The sequence below is a fragment of the Salvelinus fontinalis genome, chromosome 25 (assembly GCF_029448725.1).
Source record: "Salvelinus fontinalis isolate EN_2023a chromosome 25, ASM2944872v1, whole genome shotgun sequence".
NCBI classification, from domain to species: domain Eukaryota; kingdom Metazoa; phylum Chordata; class Actinopteri; order Salmoniformes; family Salmonidae; genus Salvelinus; species Salvelinus fontinalis.
This window is the reverse complement of record NC_074689.1, coordinates 27,180,191-27,194,135: the sequence shown is the minus strand read 5'-3', so window position 1 is coordinate 27,194,135 and position 13,945 is coordinate 27,180,191. Positions and strand designations below refer to the sequence as shown.

At 42.3% G+C, this 13,945-nt stretch overlaps 1 protein-coding gene across 1 annotated transcript; it reads right to left on the bottom strand.

The window, feature by feature from the left end:
• Positions 1-2,645: 2,645 nt before the first annotated feature.
• Positions 2,646-13,853, bottom strand: LOC129823054 (twisted gastrulation protein homolog 1-A-like). Its single transcript, XM_055881738.1, has 5 exons — positions 13,154-13,853; positions 12,375-12,520; positions 9,357-9,456; positions 8,560-8,832; positions 2,646-5,345 (listed from the first exon to the last, which is right to left on the bottom strand). Exons 2-5 carry the CDS (start codon positions 12,492-12,494, stop codon positions 5,164-5,166), a joined length of 675 nt encoding a protein of 224 aa, XP_055737713.1. The 5' UTR covers positions 12,495-12,520; positions 13,154-13,853; the 3' UTR covers positions 2,646-5,163.
• Positions 13,854-13,945: the final 92 nt, after the last annotated feature.

The window sequence follows — 13,945 nt, the reverse complement described above, 5'->3', positions numbered from 1 at the left end:
TTGCATTGGGGCAGGTAGCGTTCTCCTGGCAGCGTTCTCCTGGCCAACCCCAGATTAGTCCGTCAGACTGCCAGATAGTGAAGCATGATTCATCACTCCAGAGAATGCGTTTTCACTGCTCCAGAGTCCAATGGCTGCAAGCTTTATACCACTCCAGCCGATGCTTGTGCACTCGAGACGAACAGTTCTTGTGCTGATGTTACTTCCAGAGGCAGTTTGGAACTCTATTGAGTGTTGCAACCGAGGACGGACTATTTTTACGTGCTAAGCGCTTCAGCACTTGGCGTTCCCATTCTGTGAGCTTATGTGGCCTACCACTTCGCGGTTGAGCCAGTTGCTTCTAGACTTTTCCACTTTACAATAACGGCACTTACAGTTGACCGGGGCTGAAATGGCCAAATCCACAGGGGTGTCTACAGTCGTGGCCAAAAGTTTTGAGAATGACATTCATTTTCAAAGTCTGCTGCCTCAGTTTGTATGATGGCAATTTGCATATACTCCAGAATGTTATGACGAGTGATCAGATGAATTGCAATTAATTTGCATGGCAGAGGGACTTTGCAATTAACTGAATCTCCCCCCAAAAAACATTTCCACTGCATTTCAGCCCTGCCACAAAAGGACCAGCTGACATGTCAGTGATTCTCTCGTTAACACAGGTGTGAGTGTTGACGAGGACAAGGCTGGAGATCACTCTGTCATGCTGATTGAGTTCGAATAACAGACTGGAAGCTTCAAAAGGAGGGTGGTGCTTGGAATCATTGTTCTTCCTCTGTCAACCATGGTTTCCTGCAAGGAAACACGTGCCGTCATCATTGCTTTGCACAAAAAGGGCTTCACAGGCAAGGATATTGTTGCCACTAAGATTGCACCTAAATCAACCATTTATCAGATCATCAAGAACTTCAAGGAGAGAGGTTCAATTGTTGTGAAGAAGGCTTCAGGGCGCCCAAGAAAGTCCAGCAAGCGCCAGGACCGTCTCCTAAAGTTGATTCAGCTGCGGGATCGGGGCACCACCAGTACAGAGCTTGCTCAGGAATGGCAGCAGGCAGGTGTGAATGCATCTGCACGCACAGTGAGGCAAAGACTTTTGGAGGATAGCCTGGTGTCAAGAAGGGCAGCAAAGAAGCCACTTCTCTCCAGGAAAAACATCAGGGACAGACTGATATTCTGCAAAAGGTATAGGTATTGGACTGCTGAGGACTGGGGTCAAGTCATTTTCTCTGATGAATCCCCTTTCCGATTGTTTGGGGCATCCGGAAAAAGCTTGTCCGGAGAAGACAAGGTGAGCGCTACCATCAGTCCTATGTCATGCCAACAGTAAAGCATCCTGAGACCATTCATGTGTGGGGTTGCTTCTCAGCCAAGGGAGTGGGCTCACTCACAATTTTGCTAAAGTACACAGCCATGAATAAAGAATGGTACCAACACATCCTCCAAGAGCAACTTCTCCCAACTATCCAGGAACAGTTTGGTGACGAACAATGCCTTTTCCAGCATGATGGAGCACCTTGACATAAGGCAAAAGTGATAACTAAGTGGCTCGAGGAACAAAACATCAATATTTTTGGTCCATGGCCAGGAAACGCCCCAGACCTTAATCCCATTGAGAACTTGGTCAATCCTCAAGGGGCGGGTGGACAAACAAAACCCCACAAATTCTGACAAACTCCAAGCATTGATTATGCAAGAATGGGCTGCCATCAGTCAGGATGTGGCCCAGAAGTTAATTGACAGCACGCCAGGGCGGATTGCAGAGGTTTTGAAAAAGAAGGGTTAACATTGCAAATATTGACTCTTTGCATCAACTTCATGTAATTGTCAATAAAAGCCTTTGAAACTTATGAAATGCTTGTAATTATACTTCAGTATTCCATAGTAACATCTGACAAATATCTAAAGACACTGAAGCAGCAAACTGTGGTAATTAATATTTGTCATTCTCAACTTTTGGCCACGACTGTACATATAGTGTATGTTTTGTTCTGAGATATTAGTCAGTTAACATGACCTTTATATATTTTTTTACATAAATGTTTCAAAATTAAACTACGTTAAGCGATGAAGATGACTTCATACAGCAAAACATAAGATTTCCTAAGCCTGTGTTTACCACAGACCTTATTTTCAGTGTTTTATCCAAAAACGCCATTAATTTCTTCCAAAAAAGCCAATTACTATTACTCTCTTCCCTTTATCAAAGACCATTTGCCTAAACCGAACCCGAAATTCATGTCCTTCATAAGATCCATTCCTCCATGCTTTTACAGCCAACACAATAGCATCATTGTCCAACGCTGCAACAAGGATGTCTGCCTGCACGCAACCCCGATCGACTGCATTGCAGCAGGTTTGGCTGGCTTGCCATGTCAGGTGGACAGACTGTTTACGTGACCAGAGCCATCCTCCTGAGACAAAGGCTTCTTTGTGAGGCCTTGGATGTACCCGACACACAACACTTTTGTTGCCTGTCAGCCAGTGGGCTGTGCCCAGCATCATGCTCCTCACTTCTCCATGCCTCCCCTTCCTCTTACAGGGAAAGTGGGGCAAACTGATTGGGACACCTGGGTTGTGTGGCAAACCGGTTTAGAAAACCCAGGATGAAAAGGAACTGTTAGGCATCAAATGCTCCTGTTGGGAAACTGTTTAGTGTAAAAATGAGAAATGTTTAATTTATTACATTTTACACAAAACATTGTTTTACTGTTTGCAGTTTGGAATGAAGTGTTTTACACATGTTCCTGTCACAATTCAAGTTATATTATTGCTTTTACATGAACAATGTATCTACTTTACTTTCCCCACATTTTCATAAGCTGTTATTTGTGAATTTCTAAGCATTGGCTTAGAAATTAAAGCATTTATCTTTAGTACCTCACTGCTTCCATAAACCACATTGCTCCACTTCTGTGCCAAATAACCAACATTTTCTGTTTCACGAGACCCACTGGCTACACGACAACCCTATAAAAACTTGACAGATCAAGGAAATAAGCAATGCACGACGGAACCAGCACAAAAAGCAAGGACACAAACAGATTGAATGTAGCACATACAACCTCTACCAGACCAATAAAGCTGCGGAAAGACGTTGCAGTAACGTTTTTGCTGCTCTCTGCCAGCCTCTGTGGCCCTAATTGAAACCAAATGTTGCAGACCTTTAATAAGCATAGCTAAAGACATGAAGAACGGGGGAATAAACACAGAGGGCTCGTGCAATAACAACTGGATTCCTCTGACATGACTTACAGTACACACCTCAGAGTGGAACACACTCCTGGTCTGAAACGGATCCCACCAGACTACCTTTAGACCAATCAACTGTTCCATTCCGGAGTGTGTATAGTAACAGTGTGGTATACAGTCAAACAACATACTTGTGCTAGAATGATACATGTTTACAGTATGAAACAAATCATCTTAACTGCGCCTATAAAATCAAACCTGTTGTCTGTGAAAGGCTGGCCATCAGTTTTGATTGAATATGGCCATCGTTTAAAATAACATACACTAAATGGCTAGAAGTATGTGGACAACCCTTCACATTAGTGGATCCGGCTATTTCAGCCACACCCGTTGCTGACGTGTGTATAAAATCGAGCACACAGCCATGCAAGCTCCATAGACAAATGTTGGCTGTAGAATGGCCTTACTGAAGAGCTCAGTGACTTGCAACGTGGCACCGTCATAGGATGTCACCTTTCCAACAAGTCAGTTCATCACATTTCTGCCCTGCTAAAGCTGCCCCAGTCAACTGTAAGTGCTGTTATTATGAAGTGGAAACGTATAGGAGCAACAACGGCTCAGCTGTGAAGTGGTAGGCCACACAAGCTCACAGAACGGGACCGCCGAGTGCTGAAGTGCATAAAAATCGTCTGTCCTCAGTTACAACACTCACTACTGAGTTCTACTGCCTCTGGAAGCAACGCCAGCACAAGAACTGTTCGTCGGGAGCTTCATGAAATGGGTTTCCATGGCCGAGCAGCCGCACGCACAAGAAGAGAGCACAAGAGCCTAAGAATACCATGCTCAATGCCAAGCGTCGACTGGAGTGCTGTAAAGCGCTCAGCCATTGGACTCTGGAGCAGTGGAAACGCATTCTCTGGAGTGATGAATCACGCTTCACCATCTGGCAGTCCGACGGACTAATCTGGGTTTGACGGATGCCATAAGAACGCTTCCTGCCCCAATGCACAATGCCAACTGTAAAGTTTGGTGGAGTAGGAATAATGATCTGGGGCTGTTTTTCATGGTTCAGGCCCCTTAGTTCCAGTGAAGGAAAATCTTAACGATACACCATTCTAGACAATTCTTTGCTTCCAACTTTGTGGCAACAGTTTGGGGAAGGCCCTTTCCTGTTTCAGTATGACAATGTCCCCATGCACAAAGAAAGGTCCATACAGAAATGGTTTATCAAGATTGTTGTGGAAGAACTTGACTGGCCTGCACAGAGCCCTGACCTCAACCCCATCGAACACCTTTGGGATGAATTGGAACGCCGACTGCGAGCCAGGCCTAATCGCCCAACATCAGTGCCAACCTCACTAATGTTCTTGTGGCTGAATGGAAGCAAGTCCCCTCAGCAATGTTCTAACATCTAGTGGAATGTTTTCCCAGAAGAGCGTAGGCTGTTATAGCAGCAAAGGGGGGGGACCATCTCCATATTAATGCCCATGATTTTGGAATGAGATGTTTGACGAGCAGGTGTCTATACCTTTGGCCATGTAGTGTATGTTATATTACTAACAATTATATAATTATACAAAACAGTATTTACTATGATTGTCCATTACAGCAAAAATAAAATGCCATTTCACTACAGATTTTATAACATTGATTGCTTGTCTTTACGCGGCTATATATATAAAAACGATTTGGCATAGTGACTCTTTCAGCATTAACTATATGAGAATATAAAACAATCAATATATATTTATTCTCTGCTAGAGAACCTATATAAGATATAAAAACTAATTCAAGAGTGAAAAATAATTTGTCAGGGCTAATATTTTACATCACAACATGGAAACATTTTACAAAAAGGCTGAGGCACAAGTCATCCTACTCAGTCAACCTCATCAGCTAATCTGCATATTGCAGACAGTGCCCCCTTGTGGCATTTTGAGCACAGTACCCTAACGTGGCTAGTCCCATTGGCTTTCATTAGAACAGGCAGTTCATGCACTTGACGGCTTTGCTGCCGTAGTCGAGGCACTCCGGGCCGATGCATTCACAGCAGGCGTTGTGGAACCAGCGGTACTTGGAGCCGCCCATGGACTCGCAGTACTGCTTGCACTGGCGGATGGACACGCAGTCATCAAAGTACACCACAGTGCACATGTTATCTGTGGAGGGGGAAAAAAAACGGGAGAAATAAGTCTTTGAATACAACAGGCAAATATTAGCAATAAAATGCTTAAGCGATATATTGTAGTCTTCACTTTACTTTTATGAAGGTACTCTAAAGCACAAAAGAAGCAAAGTCCTGTTAGTCCACCTCTATGTATCGTATCAAATCTCAGTATTTATTTAAATGTTTAATACATATTTTTTTTTAAATCACAAAATGAGTCCACCTCCACCATGTGACCTTCCATAGTTTGAACTATTGTGCCACAAGTATGTGTTAGCCAGCTGAGCTAAAGCCTAGTAGAGCCTAACCTCTTGATTGACATGCATCATCCATCCTACGCTAAAGGGCTGCATGCGTACGTCTTGATTTAAGCCCATGTGTTTATCTCTGCCGCCCCACACCCATCCCACCTCATAAGGCGAGGGCATCCCCCATCGCTGGAGGCCTGATTAATGAGCGTGTTTTCCCAAAGGGAAAACAGATCTGGGTCACAGGTTCACAGAGCGGATACGTAAGGAGCTCGCTTACTCTCCCCCCCCCTAGATTCCTCGTCAATTAGAATCACTAGGACCAGAGGCTGAGGAGAGGACAACTGGAGCGGATGCACATGAAAGTTCACTAGGCCAGCAGCAATATACTCAATAATTTACAGGGCTGCTTGGTTTTCAAATAGCGGCCTGCTAAAACCATCAAACGAAAGCCAAGGCCCTGAGATCTCATAAGCTTTTATGGAGGGGTCAAACCACAGAGCTCAGTTCAAAGCAGCCTTAGCCATGAGTTCATTATAGCTTAGCCCTCCCCTCCTAAAACAATATGGTCCCTGCCAGGGGGATGAGTTAGGGAACTCCTGGGGGTTCCCTAAAATAGTGTGTTGGATCAAAGTCCATATATTTAGCACTTATGGGTTGCCCAATCTGCCCAGGTTAATACCTCTAAAGCCAATTGGGCTGTCCTGATTTGTTATGGGAGATGTTTGATTTTTACTGTTTTCTACATTGTAGAATAATGGTGAAGACATCAAAACCAGGAAATAACACATGGAATCATGTAGTAACCAAAAAAGTGTTTAACAAATCAAAATATATTTTAAATTCTTTAAAAGTAGCCCCCCTTTGCCTTGACAGCTTTACACACTCTTGGCATTCTCTCAACCAGCTCCATGAGGAATGCTTTTCCAACAGTCTTGAAGGAGTTCCCACAGGCTGAGCACTTGTTGGCTGCTTTTTCTTCACTCTGCGGTCCTCTCTCAATTGGGTTGAGGTCGGGTGATTGTGGTGGCCAGTTCATCTGATGCAGCTCTCCATCACAGTCTTCTCTGAACAGCTGATGTTGAGATGTGTCTGTTACTTGAACTCTGAAGCATTTATTTGGGCTGCAATTTCTGAGGCTGGTAACTCTAATGAACTTATCCTCTGCAGCAGAGGTAACTCTGGGTCTTCCATTCCTGTGGAGGTCCTCATGACAGCCAGATTCATCATAACGCTTGATGGTTTTTGCAACTACACTTGAAGAAACGTTCAAAGTTCTTGAAATATTCCGCATTGACTGACCTTCATGTCCTAAAGTAATGATGGTTGTTTCTCCTTTCTTATTTGAGCTGTTCTTGCCATAATATGGACTTGGTCTTTTACCAAATAGGGCCATCTTCTGTATACCACCCCTACCTTGTCACAACAAAACTGATTGGCTCAAACGCATTAAGAAGGAAAGAAATTCCACAAATTAACAGGGCACACCTGTTAATTGAAATGCATTCCAGGTGACTACCTCGTGAAGCTGGATGAAAGAATGCCAAGAGTGTGCAAAGCTGTCATCAAGGCAAAGAGTGGCTACTTTGATGAATCTAAAATATATTTTGATTTGTTAAACACTTTTTTGGTTACTACACGATTCCATAGTTTTGAATTCTTCACTTTTATTCTACAATGTAGAAAATAGTAAAAATAAAGACAAACCTTGCAATGAGTAGGTGTGTCCAAACATTTGACTGGTACTGTGTGTATATACGTACATACATATACATACATACATACATACATACATACATACACTACCACCTCACAAGTCCTCAACTGGCAGCTTCATTAAATAGTACCCACAAAACACCAGTCTCAATGTCAACAGTGAAGAGGCGACTCCGGGATGCTGGCCTTCTAGGCAGAGTTCGTCTGTCCAGTGTCTGTTTTATTTTGCCCATCTTAATCTTTTATTTTCATTGGCCAGTCTAAGATATGGCTTTTTCTTTGCAACTCTGCCTAGAAGGCCAGCATCCCGGCGTCGCCTCTTCACTGTTGACGTTGAGACTGGTGTTTTGCCGGTACTATTTAATGAAGCTGCCAGTTGAGGACTTTTGAGGCATCTGTTTCTCAAACTAGACACTAAATGTACTTGTCCTCTTGCTCAGTTGTGCACCGGGGCCTCCCACTCCTCTTTCTATTCTGGTTAGAGCCAGTTTGCGCTGTTCTGTGAAGGGAGTAGTACACAGCGCTGTACGAGATCTTCAGTTTCTTGGCAATTTCTCTCATGGAATAGCCGTCATTTCTCAGAACAAGAATAGACTGACGAGTTTCAGAAGAAAGGTCTTTGTTTCTGGCCATTTTGAGCCTGTAATCAAACCCACAAATGCTGATGCTCCAGATACTCAACTAGTCTAAAGAAGGCCAGTTTTATTGCTTCTTTAATCAGAACAACAGTTTTCAGCTGTGCCAACATAATTTGAGAAGGGTTTTCTAATGATCAATTAGCCTTTTAAAATTATAAACTTGGATTAGCTAACACAACGTGCCATTGGAACACAGGAGTGCTGGTTGCTGATAATGGTCCTCTGTACGCCTATGTAGATATTCCATAAGAAAAAGCTGCCGTTTCCAATAGTCATTTACAACATTAACAATGTCTACAATGTATTTCTGATCAATTTGATGTTATTTTAAATGGACAGAAAATGGACAGAGTGTGCTTTTCTTTCAAAAACAAGGACATTTCTAAGTGACCCAAACTTTTGAACGGAAGTGTATATATAAATAAAATAGTATATTGCAATGTGGAATCTTCAGAGTCTGTTTTGCTGATGAACTGAGTTTAATACTTTGATAACAGGCACCTGCACAAGACTGTATGATGTGCCTATGTTTTATTCTCTTATTAAAATGAGTACACAGCAGCTATTAGCATTCACATAATTCAACCCCCTCACCCCTCCCTACCTTCAGTACTTTGGCTGTTATCGTAGCTGGCGTGGATACTGTTCCCAGGCAGGGAGACATTTTGGTGCTGGTCCTCGATGGTCTCCAGGAAAGACACCAGGTTCTCGTGGTAAGATAGTTCCTCGGCCACGGGGAAGGATACCACCATCATGTTGATGGGCGCTTCGCCCTCGGTGAGGGCGCGGAACAGTGAGGGGATGGGTCGGTAGAGTTCCTCCACCGTGCTTTTGGAGGTAGCTGGAGTGTCACTGTAGTTCCTAGGGTTACACATCCCTGTGAGGGGAGACAGGAAGCAAGTTACTAAATATTGATAAATAAATAAAATATTACAATAAATGACTGATAAGTCAGTAAACCACTATTCTTCTCTTGTTCAAATTACACACTGACTCAGTACCCCCTGTATATCCTCATTATTGTTATTTTATTGTGTTACTTTTTATATTTATTTATTTTTACTTTAGTTTATTTTGTCAATATTTTAACTATTTTCTTAAAACTGCATTGTTGGTTAAGGGCTTGTAAGTAAGCCTTCCACGGTAAGGTTGTCCACCTGTTGTATTCGGCGCATGTGACAAATAATATGTGATTTGATACTCAACATTCACTGTAAAATCTGATGGATGCAATATCTTCAACAATCAGTGAATAAAGGACATAGACATGGAAGGATTTGAAGGAGCTCAATATGATGCAAAAATCAAATACCCATCCTCATTAGCCTCATCCATTCTGACACCGGTTCTTGTTTGTCCTTCCCAATATGCTCACAACTGCACCTAGTCCGTGGCACCTACCAACACAGTCGCAGCACTCCTCCCACAGTGTGCCAAGACAGAGCATACACTCTTTACAGCACGAGCAGTTCCCATCCGAGGGCCTGCACTGACACAGCTCCTGTACATCACAAAACACACACACACACAAAATGGAAACCACTTTATGTACGTGTCAGTACTGATAGGAGAGAAATTCTGCAACAATCTGGTATAATCCTTCTATCATGTTGTGCACACGTGTGTTAACACTCAGACAATGCAGTAGCCTCAGTCAGGCTTCAGTCGTAACACGAGGAGAGAAAAAACAACATAAGAGTTTATTTATCTTGATGTGTATCGAGCACATCATGGTTGATACAACGCCAAGAAAATAAACCATATAATATCCTGTCCCTATTTAGAAATCACTAGGGAGAGGATGTGTGTGTGTGCGAGCGGTGACTGTGTGTGTGTTTTACTGCGTATGCTTGAGGTTTCCACCGGAGTGAGTGGGCCGACCTCAAGTTGCCTGTTCTGTGACTCCTCCAGTGCAGAGCGGTTGAAAGGGAGAAGAGGTCAAATTCCAGATGTGCAAAAGGATGGCTTTAACTGAGCCCACAGTCAAGTGTGGTTGTGGCAGCACCTTGCCTGACGACTCAAACTGAATACTCCCGCTGCTCTACGTTCACTACATACTTCAAACTGAGACCACCATAAATGACTTCAATGATGGCAATGTCATAATGAGGGGTGTTGTACAAAACAAAGTCATCAGTAATTGGATAATTTCTAAATCAGAGTATCAAAAAGCCAATAAAAACACTTTACCCACGTGTGTTCTGGCTCTGGCCCAACCCATCGGTTTCTGGGACCAATCGGAACGGTTAGAATGTGTTTGCATTCTATAAATCGTCGGGGAGGTACGCCAGACTCATTGTGGAGAAGAAACTAAAGTCTGTAAAGTAGCGTTTGGCTGGCGCAAGGAGTTTGGGTAGCCAGGCAAAGACCAATGCCCAGGGAAGGTACACATATATACAGTACCAGTCAAAAATTGACACACACCTACTCATTCAAGGCTTTCTTTATTTTTACAATTTTCTACATTAATTAGAAAATTAATTTTCTCAAATATATTTGAGATTCTTCAAAGTAGCCACCCTTTGCCTTGACAGATTTGCACACTCTTGGCATTCTCTCAACCAGCTTCACGAGGTAGTCACCTGTAATGCATTTCAATGAACAGGTGTGCCTTGTAAATTTGTGGAATTTAATTTATTCTTAATGCATTTCAGCCAATCAGTTGTGTTGTGACAAAGTAGGGATGGTATACAGAAGATGGCCCTATTTGGTAAAAGACCAAGTCCATATTACGGCAGCTCAAATAAGCAAAGAGAAACGACAGTCCATCATTACTTGAAGCTCAGTCAATGTGGAACATTTCAAGAACTTTGAACGTTTCTTCAAGTGCAGTCGCAAAAACCATCATGCGCCATGATGAAACTGTCTCTCGTGAGGACTGCCACAGGAAAGGAAGACCCAGAGTTACTTCTGCTGCAGAGGATACGTTCATTAGAGTTACCAGCCCCAGAAATCGGCAGTTAACTGCACCTCAGATTGCACCTCACAGAGTTCAAGTAACAGACACATCTCAACATCAACTGTTCAGAGGAGACTGTGTGAATCAGGCCTTCATGGTCAAATTGCTGCAAAGAAACCACTACTAAAGGACACCAATAATAAGAAGAGACTTGCTTGGGCCAAGAAACACAAGCAATGAACATTAGACCGGTGAAAATCTGTCCTTTGGTCTGATGAGTCCAAATTTGAGATTTTTGGTTCCAACCGCCGTGTCTTTGTGAGACGCAGAGTAAGTGAACAGATGACCTCCGCACGTGTAGTTCCCACCATGAAGCATGGAGGAGGAGGTGTGATGGTGCTTTGCTGGTGACACTGTCAGTGATTTATTTAGAATTCAAGGCACACTTAACCAGCATGGCAACTACAGCATTCTGCAGCGATACGCCATCTCATCTGGTTGCACTTAGTGAGACTATCATTTGTTTTTCAACAGGACAATGACCCAACACACCTCCAGACTGTGTAAGGGCTATTTGACTAAGAAGAAGAGTGATGGAGAGCTGCATCAGATGACCTGGTCTCCACAATCACCCAACCTCATCCCAATTGAGATGGTTTGGGATGAGTTGGACCGCAGAGTGAAGGAAAAGCAGCCAACAAGTGCTCAGCATATATGGGAACTCCTTCAAGACTGTTGGAAAAGCATTCCATGTGACTACCTCATGAAGCTGGTTGAGAGAAAGCAAAGCTATCATCAAGGCAAAGGGTGGCTACTTTGAAGAATCTCAAATATAACATATATTTTGATTTGTTTAACACTTTTTTGGTTACTACATGTGTTATTTCATAGTTTTGATGTCTCCACTATTATTCTACAATGTAGAAAATAGTCAAAAAGAAAAACCTTTGAATGAGTAGGTGTGTTCAAACTTTTGACTGGTACTGTATCTCCATTGGCTATCTCATGTACAGCCAGGGTAGACTAGGCTAAATCCTTTGAGGACACTGTGCAGCTGTAAATTGAAAACCTTCACTTCATTGTAGCCCTGCCAACTCGGCAAGTTCTTTTTTTTTTTTGTTAGTTCGTTGAGGGATCCCAGCAACTGTCATGGTTTAATGTGCTTTTCCAGTACAAAGAGAATACTGTGATCACAGCAGAGAATTCAGGTTAATGTAAAATAACTTCAGACATACAGAGGAAATGCATAGTGGGAAGTTAATCACATTTTAGATTAACACTAAGGAGTAAAATGTTGGCATAATATTGTATGGCAGTCGAACTTTACTCTGAAAAGACAACAATCCCTTATAGAATTTGCATAGAGTTCTCAACGTGACTTAGAAACATTTTATTCGTGCGAGAAAAAAAAAAGTTAACCTAATGCCTTTCTGGAAACGTCACATCATACTAAGCGCTTAGCCTTCTTAATTGAATGATGCCTTTCCAAAAACGTTATGCTAAGAGTTTAGCCTTCTTACCTGAATGAGACATTTGCTGACATCACTGGCACAGAGAGCCTTGTTGCAGGCTGTGGTCATGGAAAGTCCCGAGAGAAGGAAAATAAGTGCAGTGGATAGTAAGATTTGAGTAGACTTCATTCCGACACGCACGAAACAACGGTAACCTGAACCGACAAAACAGAGACAGACAATAACTTAGAATGTACCCCTTATTCAATGAGATAACACAAGACGTCATCCAGGCACAAACATACTAATAAAATACAGTTAAAGTCGTGTCAAGGAACCATCCCTTTGATTCAGTTGTTATGGTAAATTGCCCGCTTGCTTCAAAGGAGCATTCCTTTTCTACACAAACCCAGTGTAATGCAAAAAGACATTGGTTTCTCACTTGTTGGCAACTCAATTCTAATAAAGGTTGCTGCGCACTTTCATTAAAACATCTGAATACGTTTCAAATCCATGTTCAAACGTTGTATACCTATTACGGTAGTCTAATTCAATAATAGCATGTTTATCGTTCCAGTAGTGCAACACTTGGACTTCAGGGTTACATAAGGAAGGAATGTTACATTTTATCCTAAAATTAAACACTTTGGATACATTGTATGAAAAGTCTGACACTTTTCAGGCTGCGTTTATGGACGAGCCTCGTGTTTTGGAGAGGCAAATACGCTACCCAAAGCTATAAACACCTTTTCTCAACATGAACTAACTAGGAAGAAAGAAGGATGGACTTTTTTGGTCTTGGTAAAGAACCCACACCAAGGAACCATAGAAGTAGTAAATAAACTTACCTTGCCCAAATAGTCGATTCTTGCTCCAGAGGTGAACGTTTCTTACCTTTGTTTACCTCTACTTTTCAGAATTAAAGCATGTTCTGATGGCGTGACTCTCCCCTCTGGCTAAACAAAGCAGACAGTGGTAGACAAGCGCCTTAAAGATACAGTTACCATTTCAGGCTGCAGGCACAGTAGCCCCGCAGCTCAGGTGAACCCGAGCCAAGACGATTATGTCTGCTGGCATCATATAAAATGCCATTTCTACTTGTGTGTTGATCTGATTTGTTTAGCTATACTGTATTCCACTGTACATATTTATTAGATTGTTACTTAGTAAATAGTAGCAACCATTTTGAAAGATACTTCTGATCATTTCACTGATCACATTCACTGATAATACTAGCCAGAAGAGGACTGGGCATCACTCTGAGCCTTGTTCCTTTCTAGGTTTCTTTCTACCTGGCCAGTGTGTTTCTGCCTCTGCATTGCTTACTTTGGGCTTGGTATCTGTTAAGAACTTTGCAACTGCTGATGTAAAAAGGGTTTTATAAAATAAATGTAATGACCAATAATATTATGAATTATGTAGGCTATATAAAAGTCATCGTTTACAATATTGAGTAATTCAATTGCAAATTGTAGGCTAGACTATGAATGAATAACTGGATATTTCATAATGCATTGCGAATAGTGATGGACGAAGACTAGGTTACTTTGGTTTACTTTAGGGCATTCAATGAAAATAACCTTCTTGTTACATTGTTGCCCCTTTTGTACACAGTAGCTGCAACATTGCAACACTTTGTC

Coding starts and splice junctions, on each gene's coding strand:
- LOC129823054 (XM_055881738.1), bottom strand. CDS start 12,494: ATGAAGTCTACTCAAATCTTACTATCCACTGCACTTATTTTCCTTCTC. Junction 8,833..9,356: donor GGAGTGCTGCGACTGTGTTG/GTAGGTGCCACG, acceptor CTCCCCTCACAG/GGATGTGTAACCCTAGGAAC. Junction 5,346..8,559: donor TAACAGCCAAAGTACTGAAG/GTAGGGAGGGGT, acceptor CCCCCTCCACAG/ATAACATGTGCACTGTGGTG.